We start from the raw sequence: 27608 nt of genomic DNA, 5'->3' as shown, positions 1-27608 counted from the left end.
TAAACACAATCATGATGTAAAAATAGGTTCTAGGGTGTTTCCCCACCCCTAGGGACTTAGTTTCTTTGATATATCGTTGAAACCATTGAGATCCCCACCCTATAACCATGTATAGCATTGTTGGGCATAAAGAGATAAACACAATCATGATGTAAAATAGGCCCTGGGTCTTTCTCCACCCCTACGGTCTTAGTTTCTTGGATATATTTTTAGCCTACCATCATCAGATGGTGGGCTATTCAAATCGCTCTGCATCCATGGTCCGTTGTCCATCCCTCTGTAAACAATTCTTGTTATCGCTATTTCTCAGAAAGTACTGAAAGGATCTTTCTGAACTTTAATATGTAGGTTTTCCTTGTTCCCTAGTTATGCATATTTCATTTTGGAACCAATCTGAAAACAACATGGCCAACAGACAGCCATCTTGGATTTTGACAATTGAAGTTTGTTATCGCTATTTTACAGAAGGTACTGAAGGGATCTTTCTCAAATTTCATATGTAGGTTCCCTTGGTCCCTCGTATTGCATTGTTTGAAAAGTACTGGAGGGATGTTTCTCAAATTACAAAGATTAATAAGAGGAAGGAAAAAATGGAGAGAAGATCAATCTGACATGGAACCTAAAAGATCATTCAATGGTGGGTGCTAATATCCCTCTGGGATCTCTTGTTGAAATCGTTGAGATCCCAACTCCATAGCCATATATAGCATTGTTTGACATCAACAAATATAGGTATTAACAAATAGAACATGAACATTGTTTTGACATTTGGTCAAATCCAACCAAGTGAGCGATACAGGCCATATGGGCCTCTTGTTTAATGCGAGTGTTTTTCTAAAAAAAGTCAATTCCATGCCTGTGGTCTAAGGCGATTATAACTCCAGTTCTCAAAATCTCAACAGCTGACCCACGTGATCCCCTCAGTTATAGGGGCATTACTTTGGCATCTACAACATTGCTGGCTGCTCAGATGGCTAGAATCGAATGACGTCATCAACGACGTTCAAAACGGTTTTTGTAAAGGAAGGATCAAGCCTTTAATGTTGACTTCCAAAAGGCCTACGATGGTATATATAGATCTCTTCTGTGGGCTAAATTAGCGGGTGGGTATTCATGACAATTTTATATGTGTACTACATATATAAATTTGTGTTCAAATGTGATAGGCTGTGTTCGCGTAAATTCTTATACTACTGACTGGTCCAGTGTTCAATCTGGTCTAAAACAAGGATTATAATGTAAATGTATAGTTAGATTAAGGTAAAGAAACAACTTTATCGATCATTTCTCTCCATTCGACTTCTTGTCCGTATTTTTAACTTCACATTCAATATGTTATAAAGGACTCACACAATATGTTATAAAGGACTCGCACAACTAAATCAGCCAAACAGCTGGTGTTTCACTTGAACCAATCCCCGGGGAAAATGTGTTTCTTAGGCGTGTAGCTGTTTTCTTGAGTAAATAACATATGAAATTGGTACTTTCCATATACGAGAATGAAGAGTAGGGTCTTGACAGCATTTATCCAATAGGAAAGACTTCAAACTTTAATTTGATATAAATTTCACATCATTTGAACTTCAAACAAGCGAATGAAAGGATGGGGTCACTAGTAATAACATATAGTAAATTATTTAGTTGTGTGAGTCCTTGTTAGTTAAATTATTAGAAATTAAGACATACACAAGATTTTATCATTTTCTCTCTCATCGGTAATTCTAACTTCTTGTCAGCTCCTGTTCAATATATAGATACACATCTTATATTAAATAAGTATAAATCGGTATTTCTAACTTCATTTCTTCTGTTGTTGATAATATACTTTCTAATCGCTCTTGTTGGCTCTTGTCGGTAATTTGTGAGATCCCGTTTTATATGCCTACTCGAACGCACCAAAAGCTCTTCTATGTGAAGAGGTAAGAAATTGTTATAGCGGGAGAATGCAAGTTTGTAAACAGTAGACCGTGATGGTTACACCGGCAACACACAATTATCTGTGTAACGCATGGGATATTATGCTTGTGGCAATGCATTTAGATACATTAATGGATAAACACTCCTAGTCCACGATTGTTACAGTGGAAGGTTTGGTACCCGGGCGTTTGGTAAGTTACCCAAACATTTCCGACCATACACGAGTCCGACAGTCCGAGGGGTAGAGACACGATACATAAGTTATAACTTTGCAAGTGTAATACACAGCTATACTAGTTGGCCTATATATTTATGCATATCCAAAGTAAGTGTTCCCTCGAGCCCATTTATCATGGCACGGCGCCATGCATTTATTTGTTTTCTGCATGACTTTAAAAAAATTTATTTTGGGCGCTATTCCATTTTCTCCACAGTTTATAAATATGAAAAACTTTTCCTCGATCTCAAGCCTACATGTAACTTTAACAATGACGGTGCCACAAGAAATGTGTTACTATAATTTCTACCTATGTTATGCATTGAAATTTTACATAGAGAATGTTGTCAGCAAATTAGGAAAGTGATATTTGCACTGTACCATGTAGGGCATAAAAGGGCCTACCCAAGACCTACAGAGACCATTACAATGATATCATGATCAGTGCTTTTGATTGTGCAATAATACAATGAAGACTATGATTTTATCCCGATTTTATTTGATATCTTGTTTTATACATATTGTTTAATGTGAATATTTTAGCAACACCTAGCTATAGTAAATTATAATTCAATAGCACATACCTTTCATCTAAATTAATGAATCGTTACAGTGATCTGTCAAATTCTTCATACACAATTACTCAGCGGTGCACTTCACTACTTTTTAGGTCACCTGAGACATCATTCATCTTTAATTTCTCCACATTCTACTTTCATGCATCCTTGATTATATCATATTGATATTATTATTGTTATCACGTTACTGTTTACTTTCATTCTTTCACACATACTCTTATATTTATATTATATAATGTTAAGTTAAAAATAAAACCATACACGTATATACATAGAGAGTAAATAGATAAATATATTAAATAAATTTAATGAATTACATAAATAAATAAACATATTCACTTATCCAATCTCTATTAACAGATTTATATCAATGGAATTTCCAGAAGATGAAGTGTTCTTGCATCACTTGCAGTCCCAATTGTTTGATCCAAAACTCTGTGAAGGCCGGGTATCGGAGAGAGCTGACCTCACGAGGCAGATCATAGCCAGCCTTAGGTTGGCAGCTGATGCAAACATGTAAGGCTTACCAACATTTACACTGGAACTGTGAAATTCGAAACGCAAACTTGGAAAGAGGGCTAAGGATTGCATACTGTCCGTCCATCTTTCCTTCTTTCTCCTGTTCTTGCATTTGATCTTTTCCAGGCACTACTTCGTACACTACTTGTCACTGGAAATTCATACTTGGGAAAATATTCACAAAGGTGAAGTGGTGTCATACCAGAAGTAGGTTACTCACATGTCTACATTTTGACCTACATCTGGGTGTTAACATTTGGAATACATTGTGTAGATAAAGATCTAGTTTAGGATATATATTTAACATATGAACACCAAACATCCTCTGCATCAATGTTTCTATATTGTTCACTATTCAGTGTTGTGATACATACATATTCCAGGGAAATTAATATTCAGGTCTTGGCTTAAGCTTGTATGTATATATAGATGTCATTTATAATTATGTTTAAATGTATAAAAACGGCTGTGGGTAGATCCCTACACATAGAGGTTTTCTATGGTTCCCATCTATGTGCATCAGTCAAAGACTGCCTTTTATCTCTGATGAAATTTTCATATTTTCTTGTTACCACATTTAATAATGATTTGACAGTTTCTAGAGCATTTCTTAAAAACAATGAAGTTAAATTTCACAAAACATTTATTATCACAGAGCTGATAATTAGTTCAGTAGATAATGTATAAGATGTACCTCTGAAATAGGCAATGAATCAAAAGTATAAACACATCTAGCTTTCCTTTAAAGGCTTTTGTTTTTTTTACAGAATATCTGCTGATAGTTCGAGCCATCTAATACGACCATTTGATAATTCCTATGCTTCTCTGATAGACTCCCTGGATAGCACAACAGGTATTGTATATATTTCTTGTGATTTCTTTTTAAAGTGAAATTAAAAAATAAAATTAAAAAATAAAATCAGTTAAAGATAAATACGCGAGCCTATACTATAAAAAAAAAACCTTCAGTTGGTTGATGTTTGCAAATTAAACAACGCTACATGATCACGAAGAAAGCTGAATCGAGTCATGTTGCATTGGTGCAAGTGACATGTCCGCACAGCATTTTGCTCATGCATATTCTTGTTGAACCGATACTGAATTATATAATGTCATTGTTTTGCACTGATTTAGGTATTTACAAAACTTGGTTGCCAAAACTTTTGATTTTCTAGTAATTAAGGGAAAGTCTTACTTTGGTAATATATTTATGATGAATGGTAATATTTTCCAGGGCAAATACCAAAATTGACTGCCTTATTCCTTAAAGTATTTCTTTTTATATGATTTTCTCCCTTAAAATGAGTAGAAATACAAAACAATGTTTGTTATAGTGTTCTATTCCTGGAATTTATATTTCATTAGTCTGTAAGTTATATGGTCCAGAGTAATGTATTTGTGTGCTTGTTTTGTAGGGTTAACTTTAAACACAGGAGGAATATTAACATGTATTTAAATTTGTGTGCTTGTTTTTTAGGGTTAAACAACTTTGCAGAAGGTGCTTTAGCCTTGTGTTCCCCTCATAAAAATGGTAAGGTTCAAATTAGTATATAGGCAGACTAGCCAATTTATGAAGTTTTATACATCAAGTATTCGTCCATTTGTCCAGTTTAAACTTTAGTTTGCCCGGAGATCTCCTCCTCCTACAGTTTAAGACCAATCTTTTTGTAGCTTAGGTATACATTATAATCATGATATGACATGATTCCTTAAAAAGAATTTTGATTCAATTAATTTTGCAAAAGTTTTTGCCCTTTGTTCATTTCAGTATTTGATTCTTGTGAGGCTATCTCTTTGAAACTTACATTTGATGTACTGTACATTATAAACATGATATGAATTTGTGTTTCTACCTGCCCCTAACTAGTCATAAAGTTATGAATGGATTTGAACCCAATTCAGTCAGAAGCCTCCTTGGGGAAGGGGAACAGATTTTGCATAAATTGTGACATTGAACCCTCTGGGGTTTAGTTTGGCTTGTTTCGTTTATGTCCTATTAACATCCAAGGTCATTTAAGGACGTATCTGGTTTTGGAGGTGGAGGAAAGTACCCCGAGAAAAACCACCGGCCTATGGTCAGTACCAGCCAACTGACCCACATGGGTTTCGAACTTGCGACCCAGAGGTGGAGGGCATGACACCTGACCTGACCGGTGATCACTGGGGCCAGAGGGGCAGGGCTCAATAGGGGCAAAGGAGATCTAATGTTGTATGATTGGAGGGTATGGGTCCCTTGGGGCTGGAGAGAGGGGGCCTAATAGGGGGAAAATTGCAAAATAGAAATTAAAAAAATAAAACAACCTTAGTTTGAAGATGCAGCAAAAAAAGTAGAAAAAAATTGTAATGTAACTTTAAATAATTTTGCCATGATAACTGAAATATCCAGGTGAACGATGTGGGCCCTCTGGACCTCATGTATTTAAAACAGATGTATAAATAATTTTACTTTTGTAGAAAGCAACAAGTGGCAAACATCACTAACACTGGAGAAACTGATGGGAATGAAATGTGTAGAAGATGTGATGAAGAAAAGTCAAGTAAATATTGTAATGTTTTGGTTTATTTGGGCAATTATGCATTCAGTATGTGTAACAATGTGTAAAATGAAAAAAAAATGTATGCCCATCAAATTTGACAGAAATATCGGGTTCCAAAAGCACTCATCCTGATGAGCAGGTTTTGCTGACAGGCGAATAATTTTTTAGCTTTTTCTATAATATTTTCCTAAGGACACTGCCAATGTTATGTTGCTTCAGCTAAGATGACAGTTGGTCCTCCTAAAACATACAGAGGCCATCATCTGTATACCATAGGTGTTTACTTACAGATAATGCTAATAGGGTAGTCTGTATGAAAAACCTACAGTTCCATATTCCAATAAGACAGTCAAGGACAACACTAGGTAGGAAGTGTTTTTGATGCATTGGAATATACTTTACATTTCAGGAACATGCAGACATGCTGGTGCCTCCATCTCAAAGGAATGCCATTCTTTTTTCCCGAAGAGTGAAAAATATAAACCCTCCAAAATCTGAACTAGACTTGGGTCAGATCAACAGTTTTAAACATCATAGTAGAAGTGGTCATCAAGAGATGGATGGCGGTTCTGATCCTACGATTCCCAGACACCAAGACCTCAACAGTGACCGTTTAAATACAGAAGACCAAGGTAACTGGTCAAATACAAACAATGCCAGACAACAAATGGAAAAAAACCAACTTGGAGAAAATGATCAACAGTTTGTTAGGCCTCTGAACAGAAAGCCGCTGTTTTCAAACAATAATGGTAGGTCCAATTGGACATGTTAGACTGTTAGACATATTAGACTGTTAGACTGATGGACATGTTAGACTGTTGGACATGTCAGACTGTTGGACATTGTTAGACTGTTGGACATGTTAGACTGTTGGACATGTCAGACTCTTGGACATGTTAGACTGTTGGACATGTTAGACTGTTGGACATGTCAGACTGTTGGACATGTTAGACTGTTGGACATTGTTAGACTGTTGGACATGTCAGACTGTTGGACATGTTAGACTGTTGGACATGTTAGACAGTTGGACATGTTAGACTGTTGGACATGTTAGACTGTTGGACATGTTAGACTGTTGGACATGTCAGACTGTTGGACATGTTAGACTGTTGGACATGTCAGACTCTTTGACATGTCAGACTGTTGGACATGTTAGACTGTTGGACATGTTAGACTGTTGGACATGTCAGACTGTTGGACATTGTTAGACTGTTGGACATGTCAGACTGTTGGACATGTCAGACTGTTGGACATGTTAGACTGTTGGACATGTCAGACTGTTGGACATGTTAGACTGTTGGACATGTTAGACTGTTGGACATGTCAGACTGTTGGACATTGTTAGACTGTTGAACATGTTAGACAGTTGGACATGTCAGACTGTTGGACATGTTAAACTGGACATGTTAGACTGTTGGACATGTTAGACTGTTGGACATGTCAGACTGTTGGACATGTCAGACTGTTGGACATGTTAGACTGTTGGACATTGTTAGACTGTTGGACATGTTAGACAGTTGGACATGTCAGACTGTTGGACATGTTAAACTGGACATGTCAGACTGTTGGACATGTCAGACTGTTGGACATGTTAAACTGTTGGACATGTCAGACTGTTGGACATGTTAGACTGTTGGACATGTTAGACTGTTGGACATGTTAGACTGTTGGACATTGTTAGACTGTTGGACATGTTAGACAGTTGGACATGTTATACTGTTGGACATGTTGGACTGTTGGACATGTCGGACTGTTGGACATGTCAGACTGTTGGTCCACAATTATGAATTTGTCTGTTTCCCCTTGCATGACCAACCCATCAAAATCCTGCCGACCCATATTTTTTTTAAAAAGTAAATTGCAAATGTTTTTTTTTATTCATTTTGTTTCTGGTCAATGTCAGACACAGCAAAATTTTATTTAACGCTTCAAATTATGACCAACACTAGTGCACTATATAAGTCATAAGTGTTGTCCAATATATACAGACTTAACAGAGGATATATATTAGCTGTGGTCAGCGACACTGATTTACCCCTATAGGTTAATTAAAAGAGTCGGCCAATGGTAACAAAGTCCAACTCACCAAATTGGGTCACCGGTGAAGTCTCCAATGATCAACTTACCTGTTGTGAAATTATGTTATTAAATTTGCAACGTAGATTTTTCAAAGGAATTGAAGTTATACAAACCCTAAACTAACAATATTTGCTTACAAATCAGTATATTTTAATTGATTAAAAAAATGTTGACATAGAACTGCAGTCAGTTTCTCCAAAAATTGGCACCATGCTATTGGCGGCAGCCATGATTGTTGTGATGAGTATTCTAAAAATGGATCTGGAATCCGGAAACGGACAAATTTTTCAGGATTTTTTTTCTCTGTCCTGATTTAAGACATTTGTTTTCTGGGAATTAACGTAATGAAAAAATAATGACTCTTGAGATTTTAATCCTACTGGATGCCCTGTCCATAATTTTTATCAACCACTGAGGTTTGAGGTGTTTTAAATGCTTGACGAGTACCAATATTAATTTGTCTGCAATCTGATCACATGTAATGGGGAAACAAACGGGACATCAACAACACTGTCAGACTTGGTTTATTTCGTCTAAAATATTGAAAATGCTTAAGCGATTTTTTCTGCCTTACAATATGAAATAAATGTTTTAAAACCTATCATTACAACAGTATGATTTTATTTTGAATTTTAACAAATATAATTTATGTTGAAAATGTCAGGAATACCTGCATTAAATATCTTCATTTTTTGGGAAAAATGCCCTACCTACCTAGACATGTCAGATGTTTGGACATATCAGACGTTTGGACATATCAGACGTTTGGACATATCAGACGTTTGGACATATCAGACGTTTGGACTTGTCAGACTGGACATGTATTTGTGCTTTACATGTATAGTTGCATCTTTACATCATTAATTAACACACTGCTTTCTGATTGGTTGATGAGTTTTGTAAATAAGCTAATGTGATCTTGTCAATAGTGCATTCTAGGGGGAAATGTGTATTCAGAAATGCATTAGGTGCGGCAATATTTTTGAAGCTTTTATTTTCCTGGTCCAGTATAATGGGAAGAGACTATTGTGGAGATTTTAAGTCAAGGCTAGTGCAATAGCAAAAGTGCATTGTGTCAAACGGAGATGTTAGTATAAGAAAATATTAACAATATAAATCATAGTTTGATTTCAATGACGGTGAGTATTAATTATTGAATGGTTTGCATGTGTAGTCACAGGCAAAGGTGTATATGGTCAGTTTGGAGGACAGTCAGAACACAACAGTGGTCAGTTTAGAGGAGCACCAGGACAATCTAATGGTCAATTTGGAGGACAACCTGAACACCACAGTGGTCAGTTTAGAGGAGCACCAGGACAATCTAATGGTCAGTTTGGAGGACAGTCAGAACACAACAGTGGTCAGTTTAGAGGAGCACCAGGACAATCTAATGGTCAGTTTGGAGGAAAACCTGAACACCACAGTGGTCAGTTTAGAGGACAATATACCAATCAACAGAAATCCTGGAGAGGAGGACAGGTGATGACATTATCTAGATTGTATTCTCACTACAGCAATAACATATCAGGCTTCAGAAGGTCCTTTACACATGTGTCAGGTAGTATGGAGTTTAAAAAGCACTGAATAAGGAGATATATTTTAGGGCTTCAAGTAGACCCTTGAAAGTATGTTTTTGACTTTCTAAAAGGAAAACTGACTCTTCGGATTGAAGGAACATGTCTCTTTGACTATATTTTGACCCTTCAGATTTTGGAGAAATACATGTAGGGATATGACTTCTGAAATTGCTAAAAGCCAAGGGTCAAGCATATGCTTCATATCTTCATAAACATGAGATGTGTAATAGGTGATATGAAATGAAGATTTAATCGTTATGTTGCAGCAATAGGTTTAAATTAACAGTGAAAATAGAGTTGATAGTTTCTACTGTGACAAACAGCACTTTTTGTCCTTTTTTTACACTAAACTGACCAGTCAACAGCATTTAGTGTGTAAAAGTAACAAACATTTTCCTGGCATTTATGATATTTTTAGCTCACCTGGCCAAAGTGGTGCAGGCTCTGTCGTCTGGCTGTACGGTCATTCAGTGTCAACTTTTCCATTTAGACAACTTCTTCTCAATAACCAAGAGACCCAAAGACCTAATATTGGGCATGTAGCATGCTTGGGTGAAGGGCTACCAAGTTTGTTCAAGTGAATGAAGTTGACCTACATTCAAGGTCACAGGGTTCAAACTGGCTAAAACCAAGAGGCCCAAGGACTTGATATTAGGTCTGTGGCATGCTGGGGTAAAGGACTACCAATTGTGTTCGAATGAATGACCATAACGTATATCCAAGGTCACAGGGGTCAAACAGGTTAAACTCTTTTAATGATTTCTTCTCAATAACCAAGAGGCTCAGGGGCTTGATATTGGGACTGTCAAAGAATGAAGTTGACCTACATTCAAGGTCACATGGGTCAAATAAGCTAAAATCTTTAAACAACTCCTCCTTAATAACCGAGAGGCTCAGGGACCTGATGTTTGGCTTTTAGCGTACTTGGGTGAAGGCTAGGAAGTTTGTTCAAATGAATGACTTTGATCATGATTCAAGGTTGTAAGAGTTGAATTGGCCAAAATATTTAAATGACACCTTTTCAAATAATAGCGAGGCACTGAGATTTTACATATGGTCTCTGATGCACTTGTTCTTAATTATGTTTATGTATAAAAAAGGATCACTGTATAGAAGGTGAACGATTCAGGCCCATTGGGCCCTTGTTTCATTGTAATGTCACAATACAATAATTTCTTGTAACAGTTTCAAATCTATTCTTCGAAGCTCATACATTTATAAAACAAATTGTAGAATATTCTTGTTTTCTTGACGAATACTTAACTTATATTTTAGTCATGGGTTGAATACTTAAGTTATAATTTACTCATGGGTTGAATGCTTTTATTTCTTTCACTTATACCATGACACACTTGAAATGTTCATCTCTGTGATAAAATTAAAAACAGAAGCAAAACAAAACAAAAAACAGGCATATTCTCAACGTATTTAAATACATAAATTAGCTACATCATGAAGCTAAGATAAGTTAATAGTTCTATTTTTCTCTATATTGCTTTTAGGGTGGAGGTATAAAGAGGCCATTCAACAGTAATGAAGACAATTTGGACAACCAAGAGTCTCCAGTCACTACTGGGGGAGCCTTCAGAACCGCTAGGGAGCAGTTAGTTAGTACATTTGTATGATAAGATCACTCAGTTAATTATCTCAGTATGACCTTAACAAGATCAAGGTTGAAACACCAACTTAAGGTAGTACATGTTGCTTGTAACTGGTAACTCTACTGCCATCTATTTTAATGAACAGATTTACTGTATAAAAACATGAAAAGCTTAAACAAAATTTGGGCATACTGATAAAATAAATCTTGATGTATCAAAAAATAAGATATTCATATTTCCATAATTCATTATTAGGACTCCATACGAAAGTGGGTGTGCTCTATAGTAATCATCGTGTCCGTCCATCTGTCCGTCTGTCTGTCCATCACTGGGATCAGCACTTTTATTTCCGTGCAATAACTTGAGTTTCCTTGGGCCGATGTTGCTCAAAGTTCAAAGCGATTCTAAGCAGGCTCCTTCAATAAGGAAGAACATCGCCCCAATGAAACTCAAGTTCATACAGTGCTTCCTTATTGAAAGAGCTTGCTTAGAATTACTTCTCAAAGTCAAAATTCATATGTCAAGGTCAATGTTACTGAATATAAATAAACAAATAACATTCCATGCAAATTCTAGTGTTTGCTTTGGCCAATCTAACTCAAACTTCTTTCAGTACTTAATGTGTTTGCTTATTGTTAATTTTCTTCAGAAACTAGAGAACCAGAAGAAATATGGCGGAGGTGGTGGCACAGTTTCTACAGCATCCTACGGTAGTTGTAGAAAGTCTCTCGGCACACGGTAAGATAAATATCACAGGATAACTACGGTAGCGGTAGGTTACTGGGCACACAGTAAGATACACATCACAGGATAACTACGGTAGTGGTAGGAGGTTAGTGGGCACACGATAAGATACACATCACAGGATAACTACGGTAGTGGTAGGAGGTTACTGGGCACACGGTAAGATACACATCACAGGATATCTACGGTAGTGGTAGGTTACTGGGCACACAGTAAGATACATATCACAGGATATCTACGGTAGTGGTAGGAGGTTACTGGGCACACGGTAAGATACACATCACAGGATATCTACGGTAGTGGTAGATTACTGGGCACACGGTAATATACACATCACAGAATAACTACGGTAGCGGTAGGAGTCTTATGATAGATAGAGATATTCTCTCATTAAGCCGAAAATGGGAATGTAATTGTTTTGGGGGTTATTTTGAGAGATAGGAAATTATGGTGCTGTTTTCCAAAACAATGGATATCATTTGGTTGCCATGGAGATGTAGTGAGGGTTATAAGATTTATGATAACTATGGTAGTGGTAGGTCACTGAGAACATGTTAAGAACCTTTAATAGCTCATTTTTAGCTCACCTGCATGGTCCAAAGGACCAAGTTTAGCTTCTGCCGTACTGTGGCGTCCATCCGTCAACAATTACCTAACTTCATAACCGTTGATTGGAATTGAACAAAATTTAACTGGTAGCATCCTTATGGGGTTGGGATTAAAAATTGTAACCATATATAGCCTTGCTGGGTATCAAGACATTAACACAATCCTAATGTAAAAATAGGCCCAGGAGTCTTTCCCCACCCCAAGGGACTAATAGTTTCTTTAAATACAATCATGTTGAATCTTGACCTCGACTTTTAGAGCCAGGTGAGTGATACAGGCCCATTGGGCCTCTTGTACTGTTTATATATGATGTGATTGTGTTTGTTCTTTGTATCTTGATGAAGGGACAGATTGCCTCAAATATTTGACATCTTCCATTGTCCATATACTGTTGGAATTACTTCTTTGTACCATATTAACATTTCAAGTAATTCGTATCCTGCAGACATACGTTTGCAAGCATCCAGTGTTATTCGGAAAATGATTGTTTATATTACTTCTGTGATCCATATATATATATATATATCGAGTTTTTTACTGGAGTATTACTGAAGACTAACCTAAACGTTAGACGTCACTGTATACCACCATTTGACCTTTACAGAAGAGCAGGTCCCAGTGGCAAGTTTGTACCTCCAGTCATCAATAAGGGGGAAGATGATGGGTGAGTGTGTCACAGTTTACTTGTCCTTCAAATCCTCAAATGTGTATAGATAATAAAACTAGAATATACCCTTATGAAATTCTATCACAAATCAGTTTTGCCAATTATTTAGTATCAGCTTTAGAGTAATGTGTTGACCCACGATGAAACATGAGATGTAAATCTATATTTAAATGTTTTAATGGCATTCATTGTAATTTGTATAGCAAGAAGTGTTCATTAATGCTTTTCATTAATACAATGAAAACATTAAAATTATTCTATGATAGTGTGATGAATGTCTAAAAGATTGTTTAAAAAACTTGATTTTCAAATGACACAATGTTTTTGTAGACCTGATGTAAACATGAACAAGGTTCAGAAGTCAGTGTTTGGAAAAGGGGCCTCTTCATCTTCTGCTTCCAGTGATGAACCAGAGGATGAAAGACTGAAGGGAATCGAACCGAAGATGATAGAACTGGTCATGAACGAGGTAAACTTCAGTTACAATGGCATCATTTCTGTCCTCATTTCCTGGTCATGGTCACACAGAAATCACAGTTCAAACTTCACACAGCAATCACAGCTCATACCTCACATGGAAGTCACAGTTCATACTTCACACGGAAGTCACAGTTCATACTTCACACGGAAGTCACAGTTCATACTTCACACGGAAGTCACAGTTCATAATTCACACGGAAGTCACAGTTCATAATTCACATGGAAGTCACAGTTCATACTTCACATGGAAGTCACAGTTCATACTTCACACGGAAGTCACAGTTCATACCTCACACGGAAGTCACAGTTCATACTTCGCACGGAAGTCACAGTTCATACTTCGCACGGAAATCACAGTTCATACTTCACACGGAAGTCACAGTTCATACTTCACACAGAAATCACAGCTCAAACCTCACATGGAAGTCACAGTTCATACTTCACATGGATATCACAGTTCATACTTCGCACGGAAGTCACAGTTCATACTTCACATGGAAGTCACAGTTCATACTTCACATGGAAGTCACAGTTCATACTTCACACGGAAGTCACAGTTCATACTTCACACAGAAATCACAGCTCAAACCTCACATGGAAGTCACAGTTCATACTTCACATGGAAGTCACAGTTCATACTTCACACGGAAGTCACAGTTCATACTTCACACAGAAATCACAGCTCAAACCTCACATGGAAGTCACAGTTGATACTTCACATGGATATCACAGTTGATACTTCACACGGAAGTCACAGTTCATACTTCACACGAAAGTCACAGTTCATACTTCACACGGAAGTCACAGCTCATACCTCACATGGAAGTCAAAGTTCAAACCTCACACGGAAGTCACAGTTCTTAGTTCACATGAAAGTCACAGTTCATACTTCACACGAAAGTCACAGTTCATACTTCACACGGAAGTCACAGCTCATACCTCACATGGAAGTCAAAGTTCAAACCTCACACGGAAGTCACAGTTCTTAGTTCACATGGAAGTCACAGTTCATACTTCACACAGAAATCACAGCTCAAACCTCACATGGAAGTCACAGTTCATACTTCACATGGATATCACAGTTCATACTTCGCACGGAAGTCACAGTTCATACTTCACATGGAAGTCACAGTTCATACTTCACATGGAAGTCAAAGTTCATACTTCACATGGAAGTCACAGTTCATACTTCACACAGAAGTCACAGTTCATACTTCACATGGAAGTCAAAGTTCATACTTCACACAGAAGTCACAGTTCATACTTCACACAGAAATCACAGTTCATACCTCACATGGATATCACAGTTCATACTTCGCACGGAAATCACAGTTCTTAGTTCACATGGAAGTCACAGTTCATACTTCACACGGAAGTCACAGTTCATACTTCACACAGAAATCACAGCTCAAACCTCACATGGAAGTCACAGTTCATACTTCACATGGATATCACAGTTCATACTTCGCACGGAAGTCACAGTTCATACTTCACATGGAAGTCACAGTTCATACTTCACACGGAAGTCACAGTTCATACTTCACACGGAAGTCACAGTTCATACTTCACACGGAAGTCACAGCTCATACCTCACATGGAAGTCAAAGTTCAAACCTCACACGGAAGTCACAGTTCATACTTCACACGAAAGTCACAGTTCATACTTCACACGGAAGTCACAGCTCATACCTCACATGGAAGTCTAAGTTCAAACCTCATAGGAAGTCACAGTTCTTAGTTCACATGGAAGTCACAGTTCATACTTCACACAAAAGTCATGGTTCATGCTTGACACAACAGTCACAGTTCATGCTTAATATGACTGTCGCTGCTGATACTTAACTTTTCTTATAAATATGTTATGCATTGTATATATATGTACTGACGAGTGAATTACCTCCCCTCTATCTATACTACTGTTTTGTATTAATCTTATTTTAAGACATTCTATTGTAGATCATGGACAATGGACCACAGATGAACTGGACTGACATTGCTGGCTTAGAATTTGCCAAGAAATGTATAAAGGAGATTGTTGTATGGCCAATGTTACGACCGTATGTACCAATCATTTATGTCACTCATGTCAAAATTCTTATCAAATTTAAGTAATTTACAAAAATAGCATTGGTAACATTTACACTTGGTTGTTGTTTTAGTGACATATTTAAAGGGCTGAGGGGACCACCTAAAGGTTTGCTTCTGTTTGGACCTCCAGGGACTGGAAAAACACTGATAGGTAAGAGGTCAGGTGATACCACTCGGTGGGCTGACAATAAAACCCGGCTTGTCAGATCTATTTTACTGAGGTTAGATTATCAAAGACTCTTTGATAAGATTTGACAGGTTTTACTCTAGATTGTAAATGTGGGAATGTGAAAAATATCTGATGACAAACAAGTGCTTGTTGTCGAATGTAGTAATTTTCAATCTATGACATTGTACTGATGGTCCAGCAAGAGATCTATGGTGTAAAAGATAAGTAACTTTCGGCCAATTTGCAGTTATCTCATTTTCAGGGAAGTGTATTGCCAGTCAATCAAGGTCTACATTCTTCAGCATCAGTGCTTCCTCACTGACGTCTAAATGGGTGAGTCACTGAAATATGTATGTATCCTGGGTCACTGAAATATGTACAATGTATGTATCCTGTGTCACTGAAATATGTACAATGTATGTATCCTGAGTCACTAAAATGTGTATGTATCCTGAGTCACTGAAATATGTACAATGTATGTATCCTGAGTCACTAAAATATATACAATTTTTTTGTGTATCCTGGGTCACTGAAATATGTACAATGTATGTATCCTGAGTCACTGAAATATGTACAATGTATGTATCCTGAGTCACTGAAATATGTACAATGTATGTATCCTGAATCACTAAAATATGTACAATGTATGTATCCTGGGTCACTGAAATATGTACAATGTATGTATCCTGGGTCACTAAAATGTGTATGTAACCTGAGTCACTAAAATATGTACAATGTATGTATCCTGGGTCACTGAAATGTATACAATGTATGTATCCTGGGTCACTAAAATGTGTATGTAACCTGAGTCACTGAAATATGTACAATGTATGTATCCTGAATCACTAAAATATATACAATGTATGTATCCTGAGTCACTGAAATATGTATGTAACCTGAGTCACTAAAATATATACAATGTATGTATCCTGAGTCACTGAAATATATACAATGTATGTATCCCGAGTCACTGAAATATGTATGTATCCTCACTGATATCTAAATGAGTGAGTCACTGACATATGAATTGGTGAGTCAATGAAAATCTATGTTTCACATTTCTGACAGTATTTCACTGAAATATGTACTGTCTTTCACACAACTGACAGTATATATATCACCGAAATATTTACTGTGTTTCACATATCTGACAGTAAACTTACTATGTTTCACATATCTGACAGTATTAAACTGAAATACTGACTTCTTTCCACATATCTGACAGTATTTCACTGAAATATGAACCATGTTTTACATATCAAAGATACTGGAAAAGATACTTCACTTATCACTGTACTTTGAGTATAGTTAGGCTATAGTTGTTCTAGTTAGTAAGACAGTTTCTTTTGTTGTAGGTTGGGGAGGGAGAGAAAATGGTGCGAGCACTCTTTGCTGTGGCCCGCTGTCACCAGCCAGCTGTTGTATTCATTGATGAAATTGACTCGCTCTTGTCACAAAGATCTGATGGAGAACATGAGGCATCCAGGCGAATCAAGACAGAATTTCTTGTTCAGCTGGTCAGTGATATGTTATACAGTTATGTGACTTGTACAGATGGTCAGTGATATGTTATACAGTTCTGTGACTTGTACAGCTGGTCAGTGATATGTTATACAGTTTTGTGGCTTGTACAGCTGGTCAGTGATATGTTATGCAGTTCTGTGACTTGTACAGCTGGTCAGTGATATGTTATGCAGTTCTGTAGCTTGTACAGCTGGTCAGTGATATATTATACAGTTCTGTGACTTGTACAGCTGGTCATTGACATGTTATGCAGTTTTGTGGCTTGCTGGTCAGTGATATATAGTTCTTGCTGGTCAGTGATATACAGTTCTGGCTGGTCAGTGGTATGTGATATTCAGTTGTGTGGCTTGTACAGCTGGTCAGTGATATACAGTTCTTGCTGGTCAGTGATATACAGTTCTGTAGCTTTACTATAAATCAGTACTTATGCCAGGAGATAATTGACAAATGTTGTGTGTTTTAGGATGGTGCTGCTACTTCCTCTGATGATAGGATCCTTGTGATAGGAGCTACAAACAGGTGTGTAATACTTAACATATCACACAGTATGTAATGATGATCTTGAGATACTAATAATCGTTCACCAAGAATGTATAAGTCCTTCATCATCCAAGCATTAAACAGCAGTAAGCAACTCCTATCATTCCATGACAAGTAATATCTTAACCTTTGTAACACAAACTATTAATAAAAATGACCTATTCTCAGACCCCAGGAGATTGACGAAGCAGCTAGGAGGAGATTTGTGAAGCGTCTATACATCCCTCTTCCAGAATCCCAGGCCAGACAGCACATTGTCCTCAATCTCTTGGCCCAGCAGCGGTACCAACTAAGTGATGATGAACTCCAGCTCATTCAAGATAAATCTCAAGGTCATCTAGTGAAATTTCATATACAGTTTTTACCATGTGCCTATTTGCATGATTTTTGTCATACAAATTCCATTTTGAGGATTTCTTATCAAGTCAAACAAATTTATAAGTATGGTAGTAATTTTTTCACAATCTTAAAACATGATTAATTTCAAATTATGACGACTATTGGCCCACATTAAAGATAACAGTATACTTTGATGTTTGGCCTTAAACACATATTCCTCTGTCTCCTTTGTTGTTTGACCTTGAACACACATTTTCCTTACAGTCTCCTTTATTGTTTGACCCTGAACAAACCTTTCTCTCACAGCATCCTTTGATGTTTGACCTTAAACACACATTTTCCTCACAGTCTCCTTCAATGTTTGACCTTGAACACACATTTTACTTGCAGTCTCCTTTATTGTTTGACCCTGAACAAACCTTTCTCTCACAGCATCCTTTGATGTTTGACCTTAAACACACATTTTCCTCACAGTCTCCTTCTATGTTTGACCTTGAACATACATTTTACTTGCAGTCTCCTTTATTGTTTGACCCTGAACACACCTTTCCCTCACAGCATCCTTTGATGTTTGACCTTAAACACACTTTTTCCTCAGTCTCCTTCGATGTTTGACCTTAAACACACTTTTTCCTCAGTCTTCTTTGATGTTTGACCTTGAACATTTTTTCCCTTAGTCTATATTAATGTGTGATCCCCATCTCACTTACAGGTTACTCTGGTGCTGACATGGCAAGTCTGTGTAGAGAGGCAGCGATGGGGCCCATCAGGAGCATGTCGTTCGGTGACATAGAGAGTATCTCTGCTGATGAGGTGGGCACTGTTCACATGTATCCATCATATTCTGAGGAATTCATGATTTAGACGTTCTAGACCTGGTCTGTGTACCATCATAAAACAGTCTTGTTATCACTATTTCTTGATAAGTGTTGAAAGGGTACCTCTGAAACTTGATCTGTGGATTCCCCTCTGTTTCTAGTAGTGCCCGTTTAATTTTGAGACTGATCAGGAAAACAAAATGGCTATCTTTTTCTTTTTCTCAAACTTGATGTAGGAACCAAACTGTCTCTTGTTATGTCCATTTGATTTTTGAGACTGATCAGAAAAACAAAATGTTAGTTATTATTTCTCTGAAAGTTATGATGGATTTTTCGCAGATTACTTATGTAGGTCCCACTTGCTTTGAAATGATTAAGAGGAACAGAAGAAAGATCAATCTTACAGTAAGTGCCAGATTAATCTTACAATAGGTACCAGATCAGTCTTACTGTAGGTGTCAGATCAGTCTTACTGTAGGTGCCAGATTAATCTTAAAGTAGGTGTCAGATCAGTCTTACTGTAGGTGTCAGATCAGTCTTACTGTAGGTGCCAGATTAATCTTAAAGTAGGTGTCGGATCAGTCTTACTGTAGGTGTCAGATCAGTCTTACTGTAGGTGCCAGATTAATCTTAAAGTAGGTGTCAGATCAGTCTTACTGTAGGTGCCAGATCAGTTTAACTGTAGATGCCAGATCAATCTTACAGTAGGTGTCAGATCAGTCTTACTGTAGGTGTCAGATCTGTCTTACAGTAGGTGCTAGATCAGTCTTACAGTAGGTGTCAGATCAGTCTTAGAGTAGGTGCCAGATCAATCTTACAGTAGGTGCCAGATCAGTCATACAGTAGGTGCCAGATCTGTCTTACAGTAGGTGCCAGATCAGTCTTACAGTATGTGTCAGATCTGTCTTACAGTAGGTGCCCGATCAATCTTACAGTAGGTGCCAGATCAGTCTTACTGTAGGTGTCAGATCAGTCTTACAGTAGGTGCCAGATCAATCTTACAGTAGGTGCCAGATCAATCTTACAGTAGGTGTCAGATCAGTCTTACAGTAGGTGCCAGATCAGTCTTACAGTAGGTGTCAGATCAGTCTTACAGTAGGTGCCAGATCAGTCTTACAGTAGGTGTCAGATCAGTCTTACTGTAGGTGCCAGATCAGTCTTACTGTAGGTGTCAGATCAGTCTTACAGTAGGTGCCCGATCAATCTTACTGTAGGTGCCAGATCAGTCTTACAGTAGGTGTCAGATCAATCTTACAGTAGGTGCCAGATCAGTCTTACAGTAGGTGTCAGATCAATCTTACAGTAGGTGCCAGATCAGTCTTACAGTAGGTGCCAGATCAGTCTTACAGTAGGTGTCAGATCAATCTTACTGTAGGTGCCCGATCAATCTTACTATAGGTGCCTGATCAGTCTTACAGTAGGTACCCGATCAGTCTTACAGTAGGTGTCAGATCCGTTTTACAGTAGGTGCCAGATCAGTCTTACTGTAGATGTCAGATCAGTCTTACTGTAGGTGTCAGATCAGTCTTACAGTAGGTGCCAGATCAATTTTATAGTAGGTGTCAGATCAGTCTCACTGTAGGTGCCAGATCAATCTTTCAGTAGGTGCCAGATCAATCTTACTGTAGGTGCCAGATCAATCTTACAGTAGGTGCCAGATCAGTCTTACAGTATGTGTCAGATCAGTCTTACAGTAGGTGCCAGATTAATCTTAAAGTAGGTGTCAGATCAGTCTTACTGTAGGTGCCAGATCAGTTTAACTGTAGATGCCAGATCAATCTTACAGTAGGTGCCAGATCAGTCTTACTGTAGGTGTCAGATCTGTCTTACGGTAGGTGCTAGATCAATCTTACAGTAGGTGCCAGATCAGTCTTACAGTAGGTGCCAGATCAATCTTACTGTAGGTGCCAGATCAATCTTACAGTAGGTGCCAGATCAGTCATACAGTAGGTGCCAGATCTGTCTTACAGTAGGTGCCAGATCAGTCTTACAGTATGTGTCAGATCTGTCTTACAGTAGGTGCCCGATCAATCTTACAGTAGGTGCCAGATCAGTCTTACTGTAGGTGTCAGATCAGTCTTACAGTAGGTGCCAGATCAATCTTACAGTAGGTGCCAGATCAATCTTACAGTAGGTGTCAGATCAGTCTTACAGTAGGTGCCAGATCAGTCTTACAGTATGTGTCAGATCAGTCTTACAGTAGGTGTCAGATCAGTCTTACTGTAGGTGCCAGATCAGTCTTACTGTAGGTGTCAGATCAGTCTTACAGTAGGTGCCCGATCAATCTTACTGTAGGTGCCAGATCAGTCTTACAGTAGGTGTCAGATCAATCTTACAGTAGGTGCCAGATCAGTCTTACAGTAGGTGTCAGATCAATCTTACAGTAGGTGCCAGATCAGTCTTACAGTAGGTGCCAGATCAATCTTACTGTAGGTGCCCGATCAATCTTACTGTAGGTGCCTGATCAGTCTTACAGTAGGTACCCGATCAGTCTTACAGTAGGTGTCAGATCCGTTTAACAGTAGGTGTCAGATCTGTCTTACAGTAGGTGTCAGATCAGTCTCACTGTAGGTGCCAGATCAATCTTTCAGTAGGTGCCAGATCAATCTTACTGTAGGTGCCAGACCAATCTTACAGTAGGTGTCAGACCAATCTTACAGTAGGTGTCAGATCAGTCTTACAGTAGGTGCCAGATCAATCTTACAGTAGGTGCCAGATCAATCTTACAGTAGGTGCCAGATCAGTCTTACAGTAGGTGCCAGATCAGTCTTACAGTATGTGTCAGATCAGTCTTACAGTAGGTGCCAGATCAGCCTTACAGTAGGTGTCAGATCTGTCTTACAGTAGGTGCCAGATCAGTCTTACAGTAGGTGTCAGATCAGTCTTACTGTAGGTGTCAGATCAGTCTCACTGTAGGTGCCAGGTCAATCTTTCAGTAGGTGCCTGATCAATCTTACTGTAGGTGCCCGATCAATCTTACAGTAGGTGCCAGATCAGTCTTACAGTAGGTGTCAGATCAATCTTAGTCTTATAGTTAAATTTTATGGCTATATAATGGTAATGCCTTGTACTTCCATCCGTCAGTCCATACTGTGTAAACTTTACTTTGTACAGCAACCTCCTAATTTTTTTAACGATCTCTTTCAAGCGGTATATATTATGATCATGATAGGAAGTATTCAATTTTTAGCTTATCTCTTTAATAGAAGAAATGGGAAAGTTAATGTTGTCATGTCAGCATCAGCCTCGGTATTGGTTTTCTAATATCATTATTTTGGTGCATGTGTTGAAATGTAGGTGAACAAAAACAAAGTTTTGTTGCAAGTGTTGGAAGGCATTAATACATCACTTTATAGTTGAATTAGGGTACTGATATTGTACACAATAAAAATCTTATTTATCCAATATACATTCATATATTTGAATCATTAACGGACAACCATTTGCAAGATGAGCTATGCTTTTCTACAACAGCTTTTGTTTGTCCAGAGATCTACATTTTTTGTTTATTTTTTTTTTTAACTTAAAGCTAGGCTTGATAATCAAAATAATAATAATGAATATAAAGTTGTGTTTGAGTTTGATTATAAAGAATTTGACTAATTGTTTTTGCAAAAATTGTTAGCCTTTGTTTATTTCATTTTTAGCTCACCTGTCCGAAGGGCAAGTGAGCTTATGCCGTGGCGCGGCGTCCGTCATCCGTCCGAGATTCTTTTCCGGGCTATAACTCCATAACCGTTCAACGCAGCTCCTTGAAACTTTCTGTATATATCAGACTAGTGCCCTGGTTGTACCTTTTGCTATTACGGACCTTCCATTTTCGGTATTTTTTTCTGTCACCATGGAAACTTAGTCAAAAATACCAAATAACTGTTTCCTTTTGTTTCCGGGCTATAACTCAAAAACCGTTCGAAGCAGCTCCATAAAACTTTCTGTATATATCAGACTAGTGCCCTAGTTGTGCCTTTTGCTATTTGGGACCTTCCATTTTCGGTATTTTTTCTGTCACCATGGAAACTTAATCAAAAATACCAAATTACTGTTTCCGGGCTATATCTCCATAACTGTTCAACGCAGCTCCTTGAAGCATTCTGTATATATCAGACTAGTGCCCTAGTTGTGCGTTTTGCTATTTGGGACCTTCCATTTTCGGTATTTTTTCTGTCACCATGGAAACTTAATCAAAAATACCAAATTACTGTTTCCGGGCTATAACTCCATAACCGTTCAATGCAGCTCCTTGAAACTTTCTCTATATATCAGACTAGTGCCCTAGTTGTGCCTTTTGCTATTACGGACCTTCCATTTTTGGTATTTTTTCTGTCACCATGGAAACTTAATCAAAAATACCAAATTACTGTTTCCGGGCTATAACTCCATAACCGTTCAACGTAGCTCCTTGAAACTTTCTGTATATATCAGGCTAGTGCCCTAGTTGTGCCTTTTGCTATTGCGGACCTTCCATTTTCGTTATTTTTTCTGTCACCATGGAAACTTAATCAAAAATACCAAATTACTGTTTCCGGGCTATAACTCCATAACGTTTCAACGTAGCTCCTTGAAACTTTCTGTATATATCAGGCTAGTGCCCTAGTTGTGCCTTTTGCTATTGCGGACCTTCCATTTTCGTTATTTTTTCTGTCACCATGGAAACTTAATCAAAAATACCAAATTATTGTTTCCTTTTCCCCCCCGTGCTATAACTTCATAACCGTTCAATGCAGCTCCTTGAAACATTCTGTATATATCAGACTAGTGCCCTAGTTGTGCCTTTTGCTATTGGGGACCTTCCATTTTCGGTATTTTTTCTGTCACCATGGAAACTGAATTAAAAACACCAAATTACTGTTTCCTTTTGTTTCTTGGCTATAACTCCAAAACTGTTCAACGCAGCTCCTTGAAACTTTCTGAATATATCAGACTAGTTGTGCCTTTTGCTATTGCGGACCTTCCATTTTCTGTAATTTTTCTGTCACCATGGAGACTTAATCAAAAATACCAAATTACTGTTTCCTTAATAACTCTTACTTTGAGCTTAATTTATACATGTATTTGGGTTTTCATACCAACTGCGGGGCGCGGGGGATAATGCCAGGCTTTGCGGCTCCTTGTTCTCAATAACTATGGGACACTGAGACCTGATATTTGTCCTGTAGCATGCTGGTATGAAGGGTTACCAGGTTTTTTTCAAAGAATTGACCTTTTCATACTATCAAGGTTACATGGATCTGATAGTCTTCAATCTTAAAAAGTATGCTTCTCAATAACCAAGAGGCCCAGAGACCTGATATTAGTCCCCTAGCATTCTGGGGTGAAGGGCTACCAAGTTTGTTCAAATGAATGACCTTGGCCGACATTCAAGGTCAAAGGAATCAAATAGGCTAAAATCTTTAAATATCTTCTCAATAACCAAGAGGCCCAGAGATATGATTTTAAGCCTGTATATTCTATGGCGAAGGGCAACCAAGTTTGTTGAAATGAATTACCTTGACATGAGTTCAAGGTCACAGGAGTCAAATAGGTTAAAATCTTTAAACTTTTTCTTAATTACCAAGGGGACCAAGGAGTTGATATTGGGTCTGTAGCATGCTGGGTTGAAGGACAACCAAGTTTGTTCAAATGAATAACCTTGACTTACATTCAAGGTCAAAGGGTTCAAATAGGCTTAATTCTTTAAACAATGATTTCTTGGATAGCCAAGATGTGATATTAGGCAAATGCTTTGCAGCAATGAAGGACTAGAAACTTAATTGACATTAATAAACCTAGCCTACTCTAAAATTTGATTAAAGTGCTAATCAGCTTCAAGTTAATATATGCAGAAATGACCTAGACCAACTTCAAAATTGCTGTAGTTTCAAGCACTATTTTGACTTGCATTATATATATATTTTATATATACTATATACATGTATTATACAGTTCCACAGTTTCCATAGATCTGTTGTGAAGACCTATTATATTTGATTTAGAATGTTTATGTATAGGGAATGCATAAGGCCATTGTAAACGTGGAAATGAAATTAAGTACACTGACAGTGCTGTAAGTTTCAATCCAATTAGCCTTAAGCATTGAATATTTCTTTTTCAGGTACGCCCCATTCTATTTTGTGATTTTGAAGAAGCTTTCCTGCAAGTAAAAGCCAGTGTATCGGACAAAGACCTGGATTTATACATAGATTGGAATACAATGTATGGAAGTGTGGGTATGGGAAAGTAACCCAATGGGAGGTAATCTGCGTTGTATATTAAATGGAGATAAAAATGTGAAATAGTATAAACTAACCGACAGAAGGTCATCTACATTGTCTACCAGAGGGAGGTAATCTACATTGTATATCAAAGGGAGGTAATCTGCATTGTATATCAAAGGGAAGTAATCTGCATTGTATATCAAAGGGAGGTAATATACATTGTATATCAAAGGGAAGTAATCTACATTGTATATCAAAGGGAAGTAATCTACATTGTATATCAAAGGGAAGTAATCTACATTGTATATCAAAGGGAGGTAATATACATTGTATATCAAAGGGAAGTAATCTACATTGTATATCAAAGGGAGGTAATCTGCATTGTATATCAAAGGGAAGTAATCTACATTGTATATCAAAGGGAGGTAATATACATTGTATATCAAAGGGAAGTAATCTACATTGTATATCAAAGGGAAGTAATCTACATTGTATATCAAAGGGAAGTAATCTACATTGTATATCAAAGGGAGGTAATATACATTGTATATCAAAGGGAGGTAATATACATTGTATATCAAAGGATGGTAAACTACATTGTATATCAAAGGGAGGTAATCTACATTGTTATATCAAAGGGAGGTAATCTACATTGTATATCAAAGGGAGGTAATATACATTGTATATACTACATTGTATATCAAAGGGAGGTAATATACATTGTTATATCAAAGGGAGGTAATCTACATTGTATATCAAAGGGAGGTAATCTACATTGTATATCAAAGGGAGGTAATATACATTGTTATATCAAAGGGAGGTAATCTTCATTGTATATCAAAGGGAGGTAATCTACATTGTATATCAAAGGGAGGTAATATACATTGTTATATCAAAGGGAGGTAATCTACATTGTATATCAAAGGGAGGTAATCTACATTGTATATCAAAGGGAGTTGAAAATGTGAAATAGTAAAAAGTAACCAATGCAATGATGAGTGTAACGTGTGGTATTAAACAATATTGTAACTCGTGATTAGAGGTAGCAAATCAGGGCAAATGAGTTACCAAGTTGAGAGAAAATCAAGAAAAAGGGGGGGGGGGGGGGGGGGGGGGAACTAGTGTGTTATAACTGACCATGCTAGCATAACAGAGAAGTTATCAAGGGTACATAACAAATAGGCAAGATCAACCTAGATCTGACAACAAAGGTACGAGGGTAATTAAAATAAAGTAGTAGACACAATTACATAGGTCTCCTAGAAACAAAAGGGACTTACAAACATGTATGAAACCAATGTTTTGTTTGTTGTTATTTGTTCATGTTAAATAGAATGAAAAAAGTTATTATATGTGTTTGAGTTGTTTTTAATATACAGAGGTTCTAGTGGGAGACTCTTTAATAGTACAAGGAGCACTATTTTAGTGTGTAACACTTCCCAATCCCAGAGGTTATACAAACAGCTTTCTTCTCTCCTCCTACTGGAGGGGCCGCGGTGGCCGAGTGGTCAAGGTGTCCCGACACTTTATCACTAGCCATCCACCTCTTGGTTGCGAGTTTGAAACCTACGTTGGGCAGTTGCCAGGTACTGACCATAGGCCGGTGGTTTTTCTCTGGGTACTCCAGCTTTCCTCCACCTCCAAAACCTGGCACGTCCTTAAATGACCCTGGCTGTTAATAGGACGTTAAACAAAAACAAACATTTTAACAAGGTTATACAAAATCTTATGGCTGATGAATCAACAACTAATAAAAGTAAAGTCCTGACCAAAGAAAACCTAGCAGACAATGGACAGAAAATATCATACAAAATATATTTTGTCTGATGATGGAGGAGACGGGACTGTAGTTTTGTATTGTCCATTTGTCCTCTAGTCTTTCTGTACATTAGCACTATACTTGTCTGGGCTCTACCTCCTACATGACTTGTCACTGGAACTTTATGTCTGGGTCATGGGTCGGTCTACATGAGGTGGCGTATCATTATCAAGAAGTAGGGCACTTTGACCTTGTGTGCTATCCAAATTTCCCCAACATCCGTTGTCCATCATCTTTGTCTATAAACAATGTAGGTTTCCCTTGGTTCTTATGTGTACATCCAACTGATCCGGAAAGCAAAGTGGTCAACAGCAGGCAATCTTGGATTTTGATGGTTTATTTTTTGTTATTGTGGTACAGGAGGGATATTTTTCAAGCTTGATGTGTAGGATTACTATTTGTGGCTGCTCAAAAAGACTGATTGGGGAAAAGAAAATGGCTGACAGATAGCTATCTAGTACAAAATAAAATAAAAAGTAGGCTGCCATATGTTAGATGTTTTGAGTTGAATTTAATATATCCGTGTTCTCGGCCTAACAGTTGAAAGTGATAGTTCAGTTCTCATCCTAGTTCAAAGAATTGGTGAGCTTAT

The 27608-nt window shown here is 37.6% G+C and overlaps 1 protein-coding gene across 1 annotated transcript; it reads left to right on the top strand.

Annotated features, from left to right (window-relative positions):
• The first annotated feature begins 1944 nt into the window (after positions 1–1944).
• On the top strand, positions 1945–25530 carry LOC117323821 (fidgetin-like protein 1). Its single transcript, XM_033879294.1, has 19 exons — positions 1945–2108; positions 3073–3228; positions 3999–4084; positions 4709–4762; positions 5686–5768; positions 6178–6517; positions 9022–9326; positions 10927–11031; positions 11675–11763; positions 12983–13042; positions 13376–13514; positions 15482–15582; positions 15685–15764; positions 16045–16115; positions 17138–17299; positions 17770–17825; positions 18015–18178; positions 18898–18998; positions 25095–25530. The coding sequence occupies exons 2-19, from the start codon at positions 3083–3085 to the stop codon at positions 25221–25223; spliced, it is 2271 nt and encodes a 756-aa protein (XP_033735185.1). The 5' UTR covers positions 1945–2108; positions 3073–3082; the 3' UTR covers positions 25224–25530.
• Positions 25531–27608: the final 2078 nt, after the last annotated feature.

This window comes from Pecten maximus, chromosome 1 (genome assembly GCF_902652985.1).
Source record: "Pecten maximus chromosome 1, xPecMax1.1, whole genome shotgun sequence".
In the NCBI taxonomy this organism is placed as follows: domain Eukaryota; kingdom Metazoa; phylum Mollusca; class Bivalvia; order Pectinida; family Pectinidae; genus Pecten; species Pecten maximus.
Note: the sequence above shows the minus strand (reverse complement) of the source record. Positions and strands in the feature narration are given on the sequence as shown.